This window comes from Bombina bombina, chromosome 2 (genome assembly GCF_027579735.1).
Source record: "Bombina bombina isolate aBomBom1 chromosome 2, aBomBom1.pri, whole genome shotgun sequence".
Taxonomy (NCBI): Eukaryota; Metazoa; Chordata; class Amphibia; order Anura; family Bombinatoridae; genus Bombina; species Bombina bombina.
In genome coordinates this window covers 736,006,215-736,022,465 of record NC_069500.1, presented here as the reverse complement: position 1 = coordinate 736,022,465, position 16,251 = coordinate 736,006,215, and the positions used below count along the sequence as shown (strand labels likewise).

Sequence of the window (16,251 nt, the reverse complement as noted above, 5' to 3'; positions counted from 1 at the left end):
ATGATCTGTTTGAATGATCAAAGTTTAAATCTGACTTTCATGTCCCTTTAAAGACATATCTATTTTTTTATCAAGCTATTTAACAAGACCTCTGCATTTCCTATCCATATACCCTATAAGTATTACTACGCTACTACTTCAGGCTGAAGAGATTTCACCTTTCAGCAGGTATTTATGTCAAGAAAAATTAGTTGAACCTCTTCCCTTGTGTTTCCTTTAGGACCAGCCTCCATTGAACCTGGGATGTTTGTCTGGTGTAAATTTCGCAAGTACCCATACTGGCCTTCAGTGGTAAGGCTTTGTGAGATGTCACAAGCAGCGGGGGAAGGATAACTGGGATTGGCAATGCATGTTCTGAAGCAGTATAACACTTGTATATAACAGGTAAAAACTGTGCGGAGAAAGGAGAAAAAGGCTACTGTGCTGTTTGTGGAGGAGTCATTATCCAATTCCAACCAGAAAAAGAAAGGGTGAGTGACTTTTTATTTATAGAGCTTGTATAGAAGGCTTTACAAACATTTAAAGTGTGGTAGCAAGCAAAAATATTAATGAGACCACCATTTACTTATTATTTATTTTAACCAGACAAACGTGTGTAAGTGTATGGCTGTGTACAGCATAATACAACTGAAAGTGTCCAGCTATAAACCCATACCACAGTTGGGGCTGACTGAGGCCTTGTGTGATGCAGACTCCACTGCACATGTGTTTTCCCTAGGAGTAATGTCAAGGAGTGTATGGGAAGCAAGCCTTATCACCCATTTAGATAATGTGGCACTGAAGGAGCAAGCATGATTTGTTTTAGTGGTTGTCAGTCTTGTTTGATTCTTGGCAATAATGCAAGTTGGTATGCTGCTGGTCTAAACATCTTCATGTTTTGAGTTAATCTGGGCTTTTTTATTTGCATCACTATTTAGCTTTATAACATTGTTATTGATTTTCACGTGTCATTCTTTTAAGCTAACGTGTCTATTCTTACCACAAAATATATATTTTTTATATCACTGTGTATGTGCTAGTGTACTGTTCTGCTTAGATTGAGATTGTAAACATACAACTGATTATTTGCGTGGTTTAAAACTAAAGGAAACTCACAATTGTTACATACATTGTATCCAGAGCCATTACTGCAGGAGTTGTGGGATGTGATCTGTCATTTCAAGTAACAGAACAATGCAATAAAAAAGCAAGTTGTAGGTATGGATATATAAGGCTTACAAATGTCATTTGAGTTACTTATGGTAAAATATGTAGAGATTGGTCCACATTTCTGTCAATGATTGGTCTGTCCTAACCCTCAATGATTTAAAAAGACATGAAACCTTTAAGTTTTCTCTAATTATTCAGATAGAGCATGATATTTTAAGCAACTTTCTAATTTACTTCTATTATCTCATTTTCTTTGTTCTTTTTTATATCCTTTGATGAAAAACATACCTAAGTAAGTAGACTCAAGAGCAGAATTACACTACCGGGGTCTGACGATTGGTGGCTCCACATACAGTATATGGATTTTTTATCATTGGCTCACCCGATGGGGTTGATTTTATCACCCGAATGGGGCCGTATACACCTGTTTCCGCCGAAAACAGGAGTTAAGAAACAGCGGTCTTAAGACCGCTGCTTCCTAACTCGTCCACCACCTCTGAGGTGGCGGACAGCAAATGTGCATGTGGTGGCATTGCACCAACATTTCACTATGAATGCTAGTTCAATGATAAATGCCGACATGCTGTCGGCATTTATCGATGTGCTGGACGATATGGGCAAAAAAAATCTTGTGTGTTATGTTTTTTTTGTTTTTTTTAAATGTGATAGTCATTTATAAGAAAATCGTGATTAAATCGCAAACACCTTCATTTTGCATTCTAAAGTTTATTTAACACTACAGCATCTTAATGTACATGTTTCTCAATGTCCATTACACTCTTGGAGCATAAAAATACAAAACGAAAAATAGTTAAAATAAAATTTGCTGCCTGTGATGTGATTAAATAGTAGCCACTAGCCAGTTATTAGGTCTTATGACACACAACATTGTCATGTTTTTTTGGACAGTCATTCTAACTGTGGACAGTGGTATGATTAACAAATGAAGCAGTGTAAGCCACATACACACCCAAATATATATATACAGTGTGTGTATATATATATATATATATATATATATATATATATATATATATATATATATATGTGTGTGTGTGTATATATGTGTGTGTGTAATATATATATATATAAATATAAAGAGAGATAGAATATACCACCACTGGGTGGAGGTATAAGCTCTGGACCTAATGAAGCGCACAGATGAGTAAGCTGAACCGATGAAAATTAGTATATGTAAGATAAATACTATATAAGCTGATTATAATAATAACACTTATACATAAAAATATTAAATATTAATAGACAGTACCAAATAATGAATAATAGAAAGTAATAATAAAAAAAAAAAAGTGATCCTCTAAATAAAAGCTGCTAAAAAACACTGTCCCCCAAAAAGGTGAAATATCTTTTCCAAATATTTCAATAACAAGAGATAAAGGAAGAAAATGGGAGAAGTATTTAAAGCGCTAATACACAGAGGGCCAATTAAAAACACACAATAATATAAACATGTGATTTCATATCAAATACAAAAGGTTCAATAATAATCGTTATACTGTTGCTACATTGATAAAATTGCACACATAAAATTCAAAAAGTATAAAAGAAACTCACTGTAGGAAAGAAAAGCTCTTCAGGAAGCTACTAGTGAAGAGTTCGCATAAAAATATATATGAGTATATATAAGTGGACTTGTATCAAATATTAATCAAACAAAAAAATATATACAAACTAAAAACACTCTTTACAATAAAAATACAAGTTGAGTAAAAGCACAGGTTCAAATTCGATAAAGAGAACAGAACAGTAGTCTTTTACAGATCTCCACATAGAAGAATATCCCAATGCGTGTCAGAAAGTTGTGATGAAATGTTATCCTTTTCAGTGCCCCTCAACCGGTAAACGTGACTTCAAATGACCCCCTTAGGGTGTATACTCACAGGACAAACCCTCAATCGATATGAGGTAAGGTTCGGGTGTTTAACCACGATATAGCCCTCAATCTGTGTCCGGTCAGCGTTACTTGTCTCACATTGATGTTCAGAATGGCTCATACAGGGCCGGTGATATGTGGAAAACAGAAGTAATGCGACAACTAGTGCAATATTGTTTAACACCAGTTTATTACGATATAAAACGTGGCAAACGTTTGTACTCGCATTTAAAAACCTCAATGATATGAGGTAACTTGAAGCAGATGAAGATAAAACAATACACAAGTGTGAAACTATCTTTGCGGTGGTCTGCGGTGTGCCGGTCTCCAAATGATTCTCTCTGCAGCCTTACGTGTTTCTAAGGTATTTATAGAACATCCGTTCACCCTTCTTCATCAGAGGCTAGAGAATTCTGGCCGGCTGCTACTCTGAGATCAGAAAATGAAAGTAAAACAGCCATTTTACAAATGTGTGCTAAAAGCAACCACTGGTTGGAGCTGGTTTGCAAGAAATCTCATACAAATCAATGCATTAAGCCACTTCTGAGGATTTTTTTTTTTTAGCAAAAAATTGCGACTCTCGCGGTTTTTAAATCGCGACGATTAATCACGGTTTTAAATCGCATACGCGATTAATCGTGCAGCCCAAATGTGCGGGAGACATGACCCGCTACAGCATATCATGTCCGCTGCACTTTGATAAATCGGCTCCAATGTTCTCAGCTAGCTCCCAGTAGTGTATTGCTGCTCGTTCAACAAAGGATAGAGAATGAAGCAAATTTGGTAATAGAAGTAAAATGTTACGTTGTTTAAAATTGTATTCTATATCAGAGTCATGAAATAAAAATGTGTGTTTCATGTCCATTTAAATTCATGTAACTACCAAATTCAATTAAAAAAAAAAATGTTTACCACTAAATGTCCCACTTGTTCCATTGTATGATTATTATATAAACTAACTCAATTAGCACCTTCGCTACAGGTAATTTAGGAGCAAAATGTACCCAAAGGACCAGAGAATTTTTTTAGCAACAACCCAAGGTATTGATCTGACTATTTTGCAGACCATTTTGGTATATTTCACACCACCGTGTCACTGCCAAATGCGATCATATTAAAAAATTGTTAAAGGGCTTAAAACTGAAAATTTGTATTTCATGATTCAGACACAGCATGTGATTTCTTTCATGTAATTGGCAAGAGTCCATGAGCTAGTGACATATGGGATATACAATCCTACCAGGAGGGGCAAAGTTTCCCAAACCTCAAAATGCCTATAAATACACCCCTAACCACACCCACAATTCAGTTTTACATACTTTGCCTCCTATGGAGGTGGTGAAGTAAGTTTGTGCTAAGATTTCTACGTTGATATGCGCTCCGCAGCATTGTTGAAGCCGGATTCCTCTCAGAGTACAGCGAATGTCAGAGGGACGTGAAGGGAGTATCACTTATTTGCATACGATGATTTCCCTAACGGGGGTCTATTTCATAGGTTCTCTGTTATCGGTCTTAGAGATTCATCTCCTACCTCCCTTTTCAGATCGACGTTATACTCTCAATTTACCATTACATCTACTAATAGCTGTTTTAGTACTGGTTTGGCTATCTGCTATATGTGGATGGGTGTCTTTTGGTAAGTATGTTTTTTTATTACTTAAAACACTCTCAGCTATGGTTTGGCACTTTATGCAATTATATAAAGTTCTAAATATATGTATTGTACTTATATTTGCCATGAGTCAGGTTCATGTATTTCCTTCTGCAGACTGTCAGTTTCATATTTGGGAATGTAAACACTTTAAGAAATTTATTTGTTACCTGGGGTTTAGTCTTTTTTCAATTTGACTACTTTTTGCAATTGCGTGTGTTAGGCCCACGGGTGCGTCAAATGTTAGACTTTATTGCGTCATTTTTGGCGCAAACTTTTTTTGGCGCGAAAAAATACGTTTATGATGCAACTTCGTCATTTCCGGCGTCATATGTGACGCCGAGACCTTTCACACGGCTGCGTCATTAGTGACGCAAGTGTGTCATTTCCGGTCATTTTTGGCACCAAAAAAGTTTACGTTACGTTGTGCGTCATACTTGGCGCCAAATTTTTTCATTATTTCAATATCCCATTGATGATATAAAAATACCAAACATCACAAAACAAAAACAAAGTGAAATAAATGTGATGATTCAAAGAGAATCAAAAATATAACAACAAAAGATATAAAATAAAAAGTTCATATAAGGATATGCGTGTTCTTGCTGAGACTCCTCTGATTCTTTGTATCCTTAGGGTTTCTCAAAGAAAAGGAAAGAGAAATAGCAACATAGTGTAATTCTGTAATGATCTCCAGAAATGTATCAAACTTGTGGCCAAATGCCTACTCACATGAACTAGAGCTTACGACCAAGCTCAGGGAAATGCGCACACCCACTTTATACTGATGGGTAAACAGTACTCTCACGGCAATGTAGTGTATAAAAGGATTTATTTAAAATACAATAAAAGCGTCACAAATGCTATACAAAACACCTTATACAGAGGTTAACCCCTTAATGACCACAGCACTTTTCCATTTTCTGACCGTTTGGGACCAAGGCTATTTTTACATTATTGCGGTGTTTGTGTTTAGCTGTAATTTTCCTCTTACTTATTTACTGTAGCCACACATATTATATATCGTTTTTCTCGCCATTAAATGGACTTTCCAAAGATACCATTATTTTCATCATATCTTATAATTTACTATAAAAAAATTATAAAATATGAGGAAAAAAATGGAAAAAACACACTTTTTCTAACATTGATCCCCAAAATCTGTTACACATCTACAACCACCAAAAAACTCCCATGCTAAATAGTTTCTAAATTTTGTCCAGAGTTTAGAAATACCCAATGTTTACATGTTCTTTGCTTTTTTTTGCAAGTTATAGGGCCATAAATACAAGTAGCACTTTGCTATTTCCAAACCACTTTTTTTCAAAATTAGCGCTAGTTACATTGGGACACTGATATCTTTCAAGAATCCCTGAATATCCCCTGACATGTATATATTTTTTTTTAGAAGACATCCCAAAGTATTGATCTAGGCCCATTTTGGTATATTTCATGCCACCATTTCACCGCCAAATGACATCAAATAAAAAAAATTGTTCACTTTTTCACAAATTTTTTCACAAACTTTAGGTTTCTCACTGAAATTATTTACAAACAACTTGTGCAATTATGGCATTAATGGTTGCAAATGCTTTTCTGGGATCCCCTTTGTTCAGAAATAGCAGACATATATGGCTTTGGCGTTGCTTTTTGGTAATTAGAAGGCCGCTAAATGCCACTGTGCACCACACGTGTATTATGCCCAGCAGTGAAGGGGTTAGTTAGGGAGCATGTAGGGAGCTTGTAGGGTTAATTTTAGCTTTAGTGTAGTGCAGTAGACAACCCCAAGTATTGATCTAGGCACATTTTGGTATATTTCATGCCACCATTTCACCGCCAAATGCGATCAAATTGAAAAAAACGCTACATTTTTCACAATTTTATGTTTCTCACTGAAATTATTTACTAACAGCTTGTGCAATTATGGCACACATGGTTGTAAATGCTTCTCTAGGATCCCCTTTGTTCAGAAATAGCAGACATATATGACTTTGGCGTTGCTTTTTGGTAATTAGAAGGCCGCTAAATGCTGCTGCGCATCACACGTGTATTATGGCTAGCAGTGAAGGGGTTAATAAGGTAGCTTATAAGGAGCTTGCAGGGTTAATTTTAGCTTTAGTGTAGAGATCAGCCTCCCACCTGACACATCACACCCCCTGATCCCTCCCAAACAGCTGTCTTCCCTCCCCCACCCCACAATTGTCCCCGCCATCTTAAGTACTGGCAGAAAGTCTGCCAGTACTAAAATAAAAGTTTTTGTTTTGTTTAAAAAAAAAATAATAATAATTCTGCTGTGTAGGATCCCCCCCCAAACAGCTCTCTACCCCCCTCCTCTGCCTTATTGTGCACCATATTGGGTACTGGCAGCTGTCTGCCAGTACCCAGTTTGAAATCAAAAGTTTATTTTAAGATTTTCTGTAGTGTAGCTTACCCCCCCTTAACACCCAACCCCCCACCCTCTCCCAGATCATTAATATTTTTTATTCCCACCCTCTCTCCCACTGAGTCCCACCTTGTGCCTCTTCCACTTCAATTCTAACTTTTGGGCAGTTTCACACGTGCACGCGCGATCCCGCCCCCCTCCTCTACTGATGGCCGCCCACTCGCCTCCCTGGACACGCTCCCACCCACCAACGATCATAGCCGATGCAGAGAGGGCCACAGAGTGGCTCTCTCTGCATCGGACTGCTTAAAAAAGTTATTGCAGGATGCCTCTATATCGAGGCATCACTGCAATAACATGAAAGCAGCTGGAAGTGATCAGGATCGCTTCCACTGCTTTCAAAGACCAACGACGTGCAGGGTACGTCCTTGGTCGTTAAGGACATTTTTTTGGAGGACGTACCCTGCACGTCGTTGGTCATTAAGGGGTTAATAGAGCCATAAATGCTCATTTTAGCTCACAAAAGTCAACTCCACTACAGGATGCAAGCTGATACAGGCAGCAGAAACTTAACCGCTGCACAGTTCAACCTGACCTCAGATGGGAGTGGCTCCTCCTAGCGGTGTATCAGCAAGTGTACAGACGCACAAGAGAGTAAAAAGTTCCAGTTCCGACGATCGTTTCGCTTAGCAAGCTTTTTCAAGGAAGCCAGGTTCGTGTATTTCCTTCTGCAGACTGTCAGTTTCATATTTGGGAATGTAAACACTTTAAGAAATTTATTTCTTACCTGGGGTTTAGTCTTTTTTCAATTTGACTACTTTTTGCAATTGCGTGTGTTATGCCCACGGGTGCGTCAAATGTTAGACTTAATTGCGTCATTTTTGGCGCAAACTTTTTTTGGCGCGAAAAAATACGTTTGTGACGCAACTTCGTCATTTCCGGCGTCATACGTGACGCCGAGACCTTTCACACGGCGGCGTCATTAGTGACGCAAGTGTGTCATCTCCGGTCATTTTTGGCGCCAAAAAAGTTTACGTTACGTTGTGCGTCATACTTGGCGCCACATTTTTTCATTATTTCAATATCCCATTGATGTTTGCCTCCTGTTTTCTTCTCTATCAAGAGGCCTATGCTTTTGCATTTTTTCCCATTCCTGAAACTGTCATTTAAGGAAATAGATAATTTTGCTTTATATGTTGTTTTTTCTCTTACATTGAGCAAGATGACCCAATCTGATCCTGTCTCTGAAGTTTCTGCTGGAACATTGCTGCCTGACATCGGTTCTACCAAAGCTAAGTGCATTTGTTGTAAAATTATAGAACTTATTCCACCGAATGTCATTTGTAATAGTTGTCATGATAAACTTTTACATGCAGATAGTGTTTCTATCAGTAATAGTACATTGCCAGTTGCAGTTCCTTCAACTTCTAATGTGCATGATATACCTGTAAATTTTAAAGAATTTGTTTCCGATTCTATTATGAAGGCTTTGTCTGCATTTCCACCTTCTAATAAACGTAAAAGGTCTTTTAAAACTTCTCATTTAGCTGATGAAATTTCAGATGGCCAACAACATAATAATTCATCCTCTTCTGATGAGGATCTATCTGAAACAGAAGATCCTTCCTCAGATATTGACACTGACAAATCTACTTATTTATTTAAAATAGAGTATATCCGTTCTTTATTAAAAGAAGTGTTAATTACTTTGGATATTGAGGTAACCAGTCCTATTGACGTTCAGTCTAATAAACGTTTAAATGCTGTTTTTAAACCTCCTGTGGTTTCCCCATGTGTTTTTCCCATTCCTTAAGCTATTTCTGATATGATTTCTAGGGAATGGAATAAGCCAGGTACTTTTCCTTCTTCAAGGTTTGAGATTGTATCCTTTACCAGCAAAATCTATAGAGTTTTGGAAAAAATTCCCCAAAGTTGATGGGGCTATTTCTACTCTTGCTAAACGTACCACTATTCCTATGGAAGTTAGCACTTCCTTTAAGGATCCTTTAGATAGGAAGCTTGAATCTTATCTAAGGAAGGCCTATTTATATTCAGGTCATCTTCTCAGACCTGCGATTTCTTTGGCTGATGTTGCGGCTGCATCAACTTTCTGGTTGGAAAATTTAGCGCAACATGAATTGGATTCTGACATATCTAGCATTGTTCGCTTACTGCAACATGCTAATCATTTTATTTGTGATGCCATTTTTAATATTATCAAAATTGATGTTAGATCCATGTCTTTAGCTGTATTAGCTAGAAGAGCTTTGTGGCTTAAATCTTGGAATGCTGATATGACATCTAAATCTAGATTGCTATCTCTTTCTTTCCAAGGTAATAATTTATTTGGTTCTCAGTTGGATTCTATTATTTCAACTATCACTGGAGGGAAAGGAGTTTTTTTGCCTCAGGAGAAAAAAACCTAAGGGTAAATCTAAGGCTTCTCACCGTTTTCGTTCCTTTCGTCAGAATAAGGAACAAAAACTCAATCCTCCCAAGGAATCTGCTTCCAGTTGGAAGCCTTCCTCAAATTGGAATAAATCCAAGCCATTTAGGAAACCAAAGTCTGCCCCTAAGTCCGCATGAAGGTGCGGCCCTCATTCCAGCTCAGCTGGTAGGGGGCAGATTAAGGTTTTTCAAGGATTTTTGGATAAAATCTGTCCAAAATCATTGGATTCAGAGCATTGTCTCTCAAGGGTATCGAATAGGATTCAAAGTAAGACCTCCTGTGAGAAGATTTTTTTTCTCACACATTCCTGTGAATCCAGTAAAAGCTCAGGCTTTTCTGAAGTGTGTTTCAGACCTGGAATCTTCAGGGGTAATCATGCCAGTTCCTCCTCATGAACAAGGTTTGGGGTTTTATTCAAATCTATTCATTGTCCCAAAGAAGGAAAATTCATTCAGACCAGTTCTGGATCTGAAAATTTTGAATCGTTATGTAAGAGTACCAACTTTCAAGATGGTGACTATAAGGACTATTCTGCCTTTTGTTCAGCAAGGACATTATATGTCCACAATAGACTTGCAGGATGCATACCTTCATATTCAGATTCATCCAGAACACTATCAGTTTCTGAGATTCTCTTTTCTAGACAAGCATTACCAATTTGTTTCTCTTCCATTTGGCCTAGCAACAGCTCCAAGAATCTTTTCGAAAGTTCTGGGTGCCCTACTATCTGTAATCAGAGAACAAGGTATTGTGGTGTTTCCTTATTTGGACGATATCTTGGTACTAGCTCAGACTTTACATACTGCAGAATCTCACACAAATAAACTAGTGTTGTTTCTTTGGAAACATGGTTGGAGAATCAATTTACCAAAAAGTTTCTTGATTCCTCAGACAAGGGTCACCTTTTTAGGCTTCCAGATAGATTCAGTGTCCATGACTCTGTCTCTAACAGACAAGAGACGTTTAAAATTGGTCGCAGCATGTCGGCTCCTTCAGTCTCAGTCATTCCCTTCAGTGGCTATTTGCATGGAAGTTTCAGGTCTCATGACTGCAGCATCGTACGCGATCCCCTTTGCTCGTTTTCACATGAGACCTCTACAGCTTTGTATGCTGAATCAATGGTGCAGGGATTATACAAAGATATCACAATTAATATTCTTGAATCCCAATGTACGACACTCTGACATGGTGGATAGATCACCATCGTTTGGTTCAAGGGGCTTCTTTTGTTCGCCCAACCTGGACTGTGATCACAACAGATGCGAGTCTTTCAGGTTGGGGAGCTGTTTGGGGGTCTCTGACAGCACAAGGGGTTTGGAAATCTCAGGCTAGATTACCAATAAATATTTTAGAACTCCGTGCAATTCTCAGGGCTCTTCAGTTCTGGCCTCTACTAAAGAGAGAACCGTTCATTTGTTTTCAGACAGACAATATCACAATTGGGGCTTATGTCAATCATCAGGGTGGGACTCACAGTCCCCAAGCTATGAAAGAAGTATTTTGGATACTTGCTTGGGCGGAATCCAGCTCCTGTCTAATCTCTGCGGTGCATATACCAAGTGTAGACAATTGGGAGGCGGATTATCTCAGCCGCCAGACTTTACATCCAGGGGAGTGGTCTCTCCATCCAGATGTGTTTTCTCAGATTGTTCAGATGTGAGGTCTTCCAGAGATAGATCTCATGGCCTCTCATCTAAACAAGAAACTTCCCAGATACCTATCCAGGTCCAGGGATGTTCAGGTGGAAGCAGTGGATGCGCTGACACTTCCTTGGTGTTATCAACCTGCTTACATCTTCCCGCCTCTAGTTCTCCTTCCAAGAGTGATCTCCAAAATCATCATGGAACAGTATTTTGTGTTGCTGGTGGCTCCAGCATGGCCACACAGGTTTTGGTATGCGGATCTGGTTCGGATGTCCAGTTGCCCGCCTTGGCCACTTCCGTTATGGCCGGACCTACTATCTCAAGGTCCGTTTTTCCATCAGGATCTCAAATCATTAAATTTGAAGGTATGGAAATTGAACGCTTAGTTCTAAGTCATAGAGGTTTCTCTGATTCAGTGATTAATACTATGTTACAAGCTCGTAAATCTGTCTCTAGAAAGATTTATTATAGAGTTTGGAAGACTTACATTTCATGGTGTTCTTCTCATAAATTCTCCTGGCATTCTTTTAGAGTTCCTAGAATTTAGCAGTTTCTTCAGGATGGTTTGGATAAGGGTTTGTCTGCAAGTTCCTTGAAAGGGCAAATCTCCGCTCTTTCTGTTTTATTTCACAGAAAGATTGCTATACTTCCTGATATACACTGTTTTGTACAGGCTTTAGTTCGTTTTAAGCCTGTCATTAAGTCAATTTCTCCTCCTTGGAGTCTTAATTTGGTTCTGAGGGCTTTACAGGCTCCTCCATTTGAACCTATGCATTCTTTGGACATTAAACTACTTTCTTGGAAAGTGTTGTCCCTTTTGGCTATCTCTTCTGCTAGAATAGTTTCTGAGCTATCTGCTCTTTCTTGTGAGTGTCCTTTTCTGATTTTTCATCAGGATAAGGTAGTTTTGCAGACTTCTTTTCAATTTTTACCTAAGGTTGTGAATTCTAACAACATTAGTAGAGAAATTGTTGTCCCTTCTTTATGTCCTAATCCTAAGAATTCTTTGGAGAGATCCTTACATTCTTTGGATGTGGTAAGAGCTTTGAAATATTATCTGTAAGCTACTAAAAATTTCATTTAGACTTCCAGTCTATTTGTTTTATTTTCTGGTCCTAGGAAAGGTCAGAAAGCTTCTGCTATTTCCTTGGCTTCTTGGTTGAAACTTTTGATTCATCAAGCTTATTTGGAGTCGGGTCAAACCCCGCCTCAGAGAATTACAGCTCATTCTACTAGATCAGTCTCCACTTCATGGGCTTTTAAGAATAAAGCTTCAGTTGATCAGATTTGCAAAGCAGCCACTTGGTCCTCTTTGCATACATTTACTAAATTCTACCATTTTGATGTATTTGCCTCTTCGGAAGCAGTTTTTGGTAGAAAAGTTCTTCAGGCAGCTGTTTCAGTTTGATTCTTCTGCTTTTTGATTTAAGTTTTTTTCTTTCAAAAGTGAAAATAAACTTATTTTTTGGGTTGTGGATTATTTTTTCAGCGGAATATGGCTGAATTATTTTATTCCCTCCCTCTCTAGTGACTCTTGAGTGGAAGACTCCACATCTTGGGTATTGATATCCCATATGTCACTAGCTCATGGACTCTTGCCAATTACATGAAAGAAAACATAATTTATGTAAGAACTTACCTGATAAATTCATTTCTTTCATATTGGCAAGAGTCCATGAGGCCCACCCTTTTTATGGTGGTTATGATTTTTTTGTATAAAAGCACAATTATTTCCAAATTTCCTTTGTTGATGCTTTCTACTCCTTTCTTTATCACCCCACTGCTTGGCTATTCGTTAAACTGAATTGTGGGTGTGGTGAGGGGTGTATTTATAGGCATTTTGAGGTTTGGGAAACTTTGCCCCTCCTGGTAGGATTGTATATCCCATGTGTCACTAGCTCATGGACTCTTGCCAATATGAAAGAAATGAATTTATCAGGTAAGTTCTTACATAAATTATGTTTTGAAACAACAATTTACTTCAATTGAATTTGCTTCATTCTCTTGGTGTTCTTAGTTCAAAAGCATACCTTGGTAGGTATCTTTTATGATTCAGATAGAGCATGCAGTTTTAAAAACTATCCAGTTTACTTCTATTATCTCATTTTCTTAATTCTCTCCAGATCCTTTGTTGAAAAGCATACCTAGGTAGGCTAAGGATCAGCAATGCACTATGGGAGTTAGCTGCTGATTGGTGGCTGCACATATATGCCTTTTGTCATTGGCTTACCAATTTGCCTCCATTTTGTGCAAATTTAAAAATATGTTAATACTAATTTCCAAGACCTCTGTGTCACTCATTATATATGTCTAATCATGAATGGCTACCTAGGCTCTATAGTCCTGAGCAAGCGCTGGTCCCTGGGCATACACAGTTTAATGTAGCTGATGTCTGACTGCTTTGTGCGCACGTGAAGACACCTGCTGGAAGCCGCCAGATAAACAGTTGCTTAGAGCGGGACAGGTATTTATCTCAAGCATTGCTTCTGGTTCCATCTGTACTTATGTTTAGGAAGAAAACTACAACTGCCAGGATGCCTACAGCAAATGTGAGAAAATGAAGAAGAATAGAGGGGCGCCTCATGTGTGGTATCGTCAAGTACACAACAAACAATAAACACAACTCTGGCCAAATGGGTACTCACTTGTTCCCAAAGCACACTCATGTGCTGGTAGAGACCGGCTGCAGAATTATAGAGGTGTGACAGCTCACCCACTTTAAAGCGCTCTTAGCGAGAGGTGTTGGTACTACAATGGAGACATAAAATATAGGCACTACATGTGCAGACTATTAATGGTATAACCAATAGTATTTTCTTAGTACAGAGGGTACTCGCATACTCACGGAGCACACCAATGTGCTTGTGGAAGCAGGCTGAAGATTGATGTAGGTGTGGCAGCTCACCCAAACAAATGGTAACTTAGTAGTGATGTTGCAGGTATACAGAGATCCCAATTAGCTCACTCAGGTATTGAGCTCATCTCTTGTATGTGGGTCTAGGCAGATGGTGGGTAGAATAAAATCCACTCAAGGAGTTAAAAATATAATCCAAATTTATTAAATACACAAAGTCTTAAAAACAATAACAACACAGTTGCTGATAAAAAGTGGATAATGGGGTGTCAAGTGGTCCCCCAATATTGCAACGCGTTTCTCGGTTCACAGACCGTTTCACCAGGCATGAAATGTGTGTGTGTGCACTTTTTTTTATTTTTGTTCAAAAAGGATTTCTACGTTCACTAGGTTTTTTAGATCTGTAAATGGTTAGGAGTTATTTTTGGTTAGTAATATAAAGAAATCTTCCTTGGATTTCAATATTCTGCAGATTTTAGCCCCCCCCCCCACCCCCACCCAATAGATACAGAAATTATACTGTATATGGGTTTATCCATTTTTAAAAATTCAAGATTATGTACTTTCAGTGCCTTTCTTTTAGACTCTGAAAATTATTTGTCCAGTATATAAGGATCACATTTCACCCAGGATTTAATTTTGTACAGTGGTTCAAAAAGGCAATTCCACAAAACCTTACAAGCTGTGAAGGTTTAAAGGGACATAAAACAGTATGTAGTAACATAAGTTTCTAAATATATAATGCAGCCAAAGCTTACCTGCAAAAAGGTTTCTGTTTTAACCCCCATTAACCCCTTTTAATTCAGGCATCTCCCCCCTGGGTATTTCCATATATGGAAGGTGCTATCCAAGCCATAGCTACTGCATAATGCTCTCGTGCACAGTAAGGAGCAGAGTCACATGGCACCTGACTAAAGCAGTATAATACTGAAGCTTTCACAAAGTATGTGACGACATCCCCATCGAAACACGCAAGCCCCTTGGCAACAAACAATAGCTGTACCTGGTTTCCCTCCTCAACCACCCCTTGCTTGCATAAGTAATTATCCTCACATGCACACTTTGTTATATGATAGCACAAGGTTTGGACTAGGACACTAATAAGGGGGATGGAGCAGGCTACACTTGGCAACACTAAAGTGTAAGTCATTTTGCAGATTTTTTGAACTTTTATTAAAATACTTATAAGCTTTTTTTTTTTTTTTTTTTTTAACTTTTTTTCACACACAACTCAAAATGTTTTAGGGCACTTAAAGATTATTCTGCTTGTTGCTTTCTCCACAGCAAAACCGGTTTCAGATATTGTCCCTCTAACAGATGTTCCATCAGGATTTTGGAACTTTGTTGATTCCCGTGGAATGTAGTTTCTCCTTACATTGTAAATCAGTAACCTAAAAGAATATTAATATGTTAGACTAATTGGAGAGCGCCACCTATTGATTTAAAATGTTAATATGAATCTAAAACAAAACTAGAAAATAGCTGCGGTTTTTCTGAAGGTGGAATACGTATAGACAAGGGGAGGGGGGAAGGGAAACCGTTTTGATTTTCTACACACTTAAAATTGTAATATCTACTCCAATAAAAAAATATATAGTAACATAAAATAAAACCCAAGAAGTGGAGATATATCTATTTATTAAATAAAACAAATGTTAATAATTAAAATGCAAAATTGGTTGCATATATTATTGCAATCGATCTAAGTTGAACAAAAATATTGATTCCCTGTATATATGTGTGTGTGTATATATGTGTGTGTATATATATATATATATATATATATATATATATATATTATATATATACACAATGTGTATATATATATATATATATATATATATATATATATATATATATATAGGTGTGTGTGTGTATATATATATATATATATATGTGGCAAACCTAGCCACTTCTGGACTATAACGTAAGAAAGGTTGTCTGTGACAGACCCTTCGGTCAGGACTGAAAGTGTTAACTTTATTTTCTAACCACAAGTGGCTGGCTCCAGCTACAATCTAATTAATGCTTAGCATTCTATTGTTTGATCACCCCCAGAGAGAAATGCCTAAGTGATAAGGAGAGTCAAGAGTGTCCTGTGGTTGAAGTGTTTAAGTAATATAATCCTATTGTATCATGTCAAGGGCGCTTCTCCCTTTTATCTAATGTACAACATTCTTTCAACCCCCATCTGGGGGGGGGGGGGGTCAAAAACCTGTATAAATCTG

At 37.8% G+C, this 16,251-nt stretch overlaps 1 protein-coding gene across 6 annotated transcripts in view; it reads left to right on the top strand.

The window, feature by feature from the left end:
* The window catches only part of PWWP3A (PWWP domain containing 3A, DNA repair factor), a 331,791-nt gene that overhangs the window by 183,283 nt on the left and 132,257 nt on the right, over positions 1-16,251 (top strand). For all 6 annotated transcript variants that reach the window (XM_053702791.1, XM_053702788.1, XM_053702787.1 and 3 more), the window contains 2 exons: positions 221-291; positions 385-470. In XM_053702791.1, coding sequence (XP_053558766.1) covers positions 221-291; positions 385-470 — 157 coding nt within the window. The remainder of the gene's footprint in view (positions 1-220; positions 292-384; positions 471-16,251) is intronic.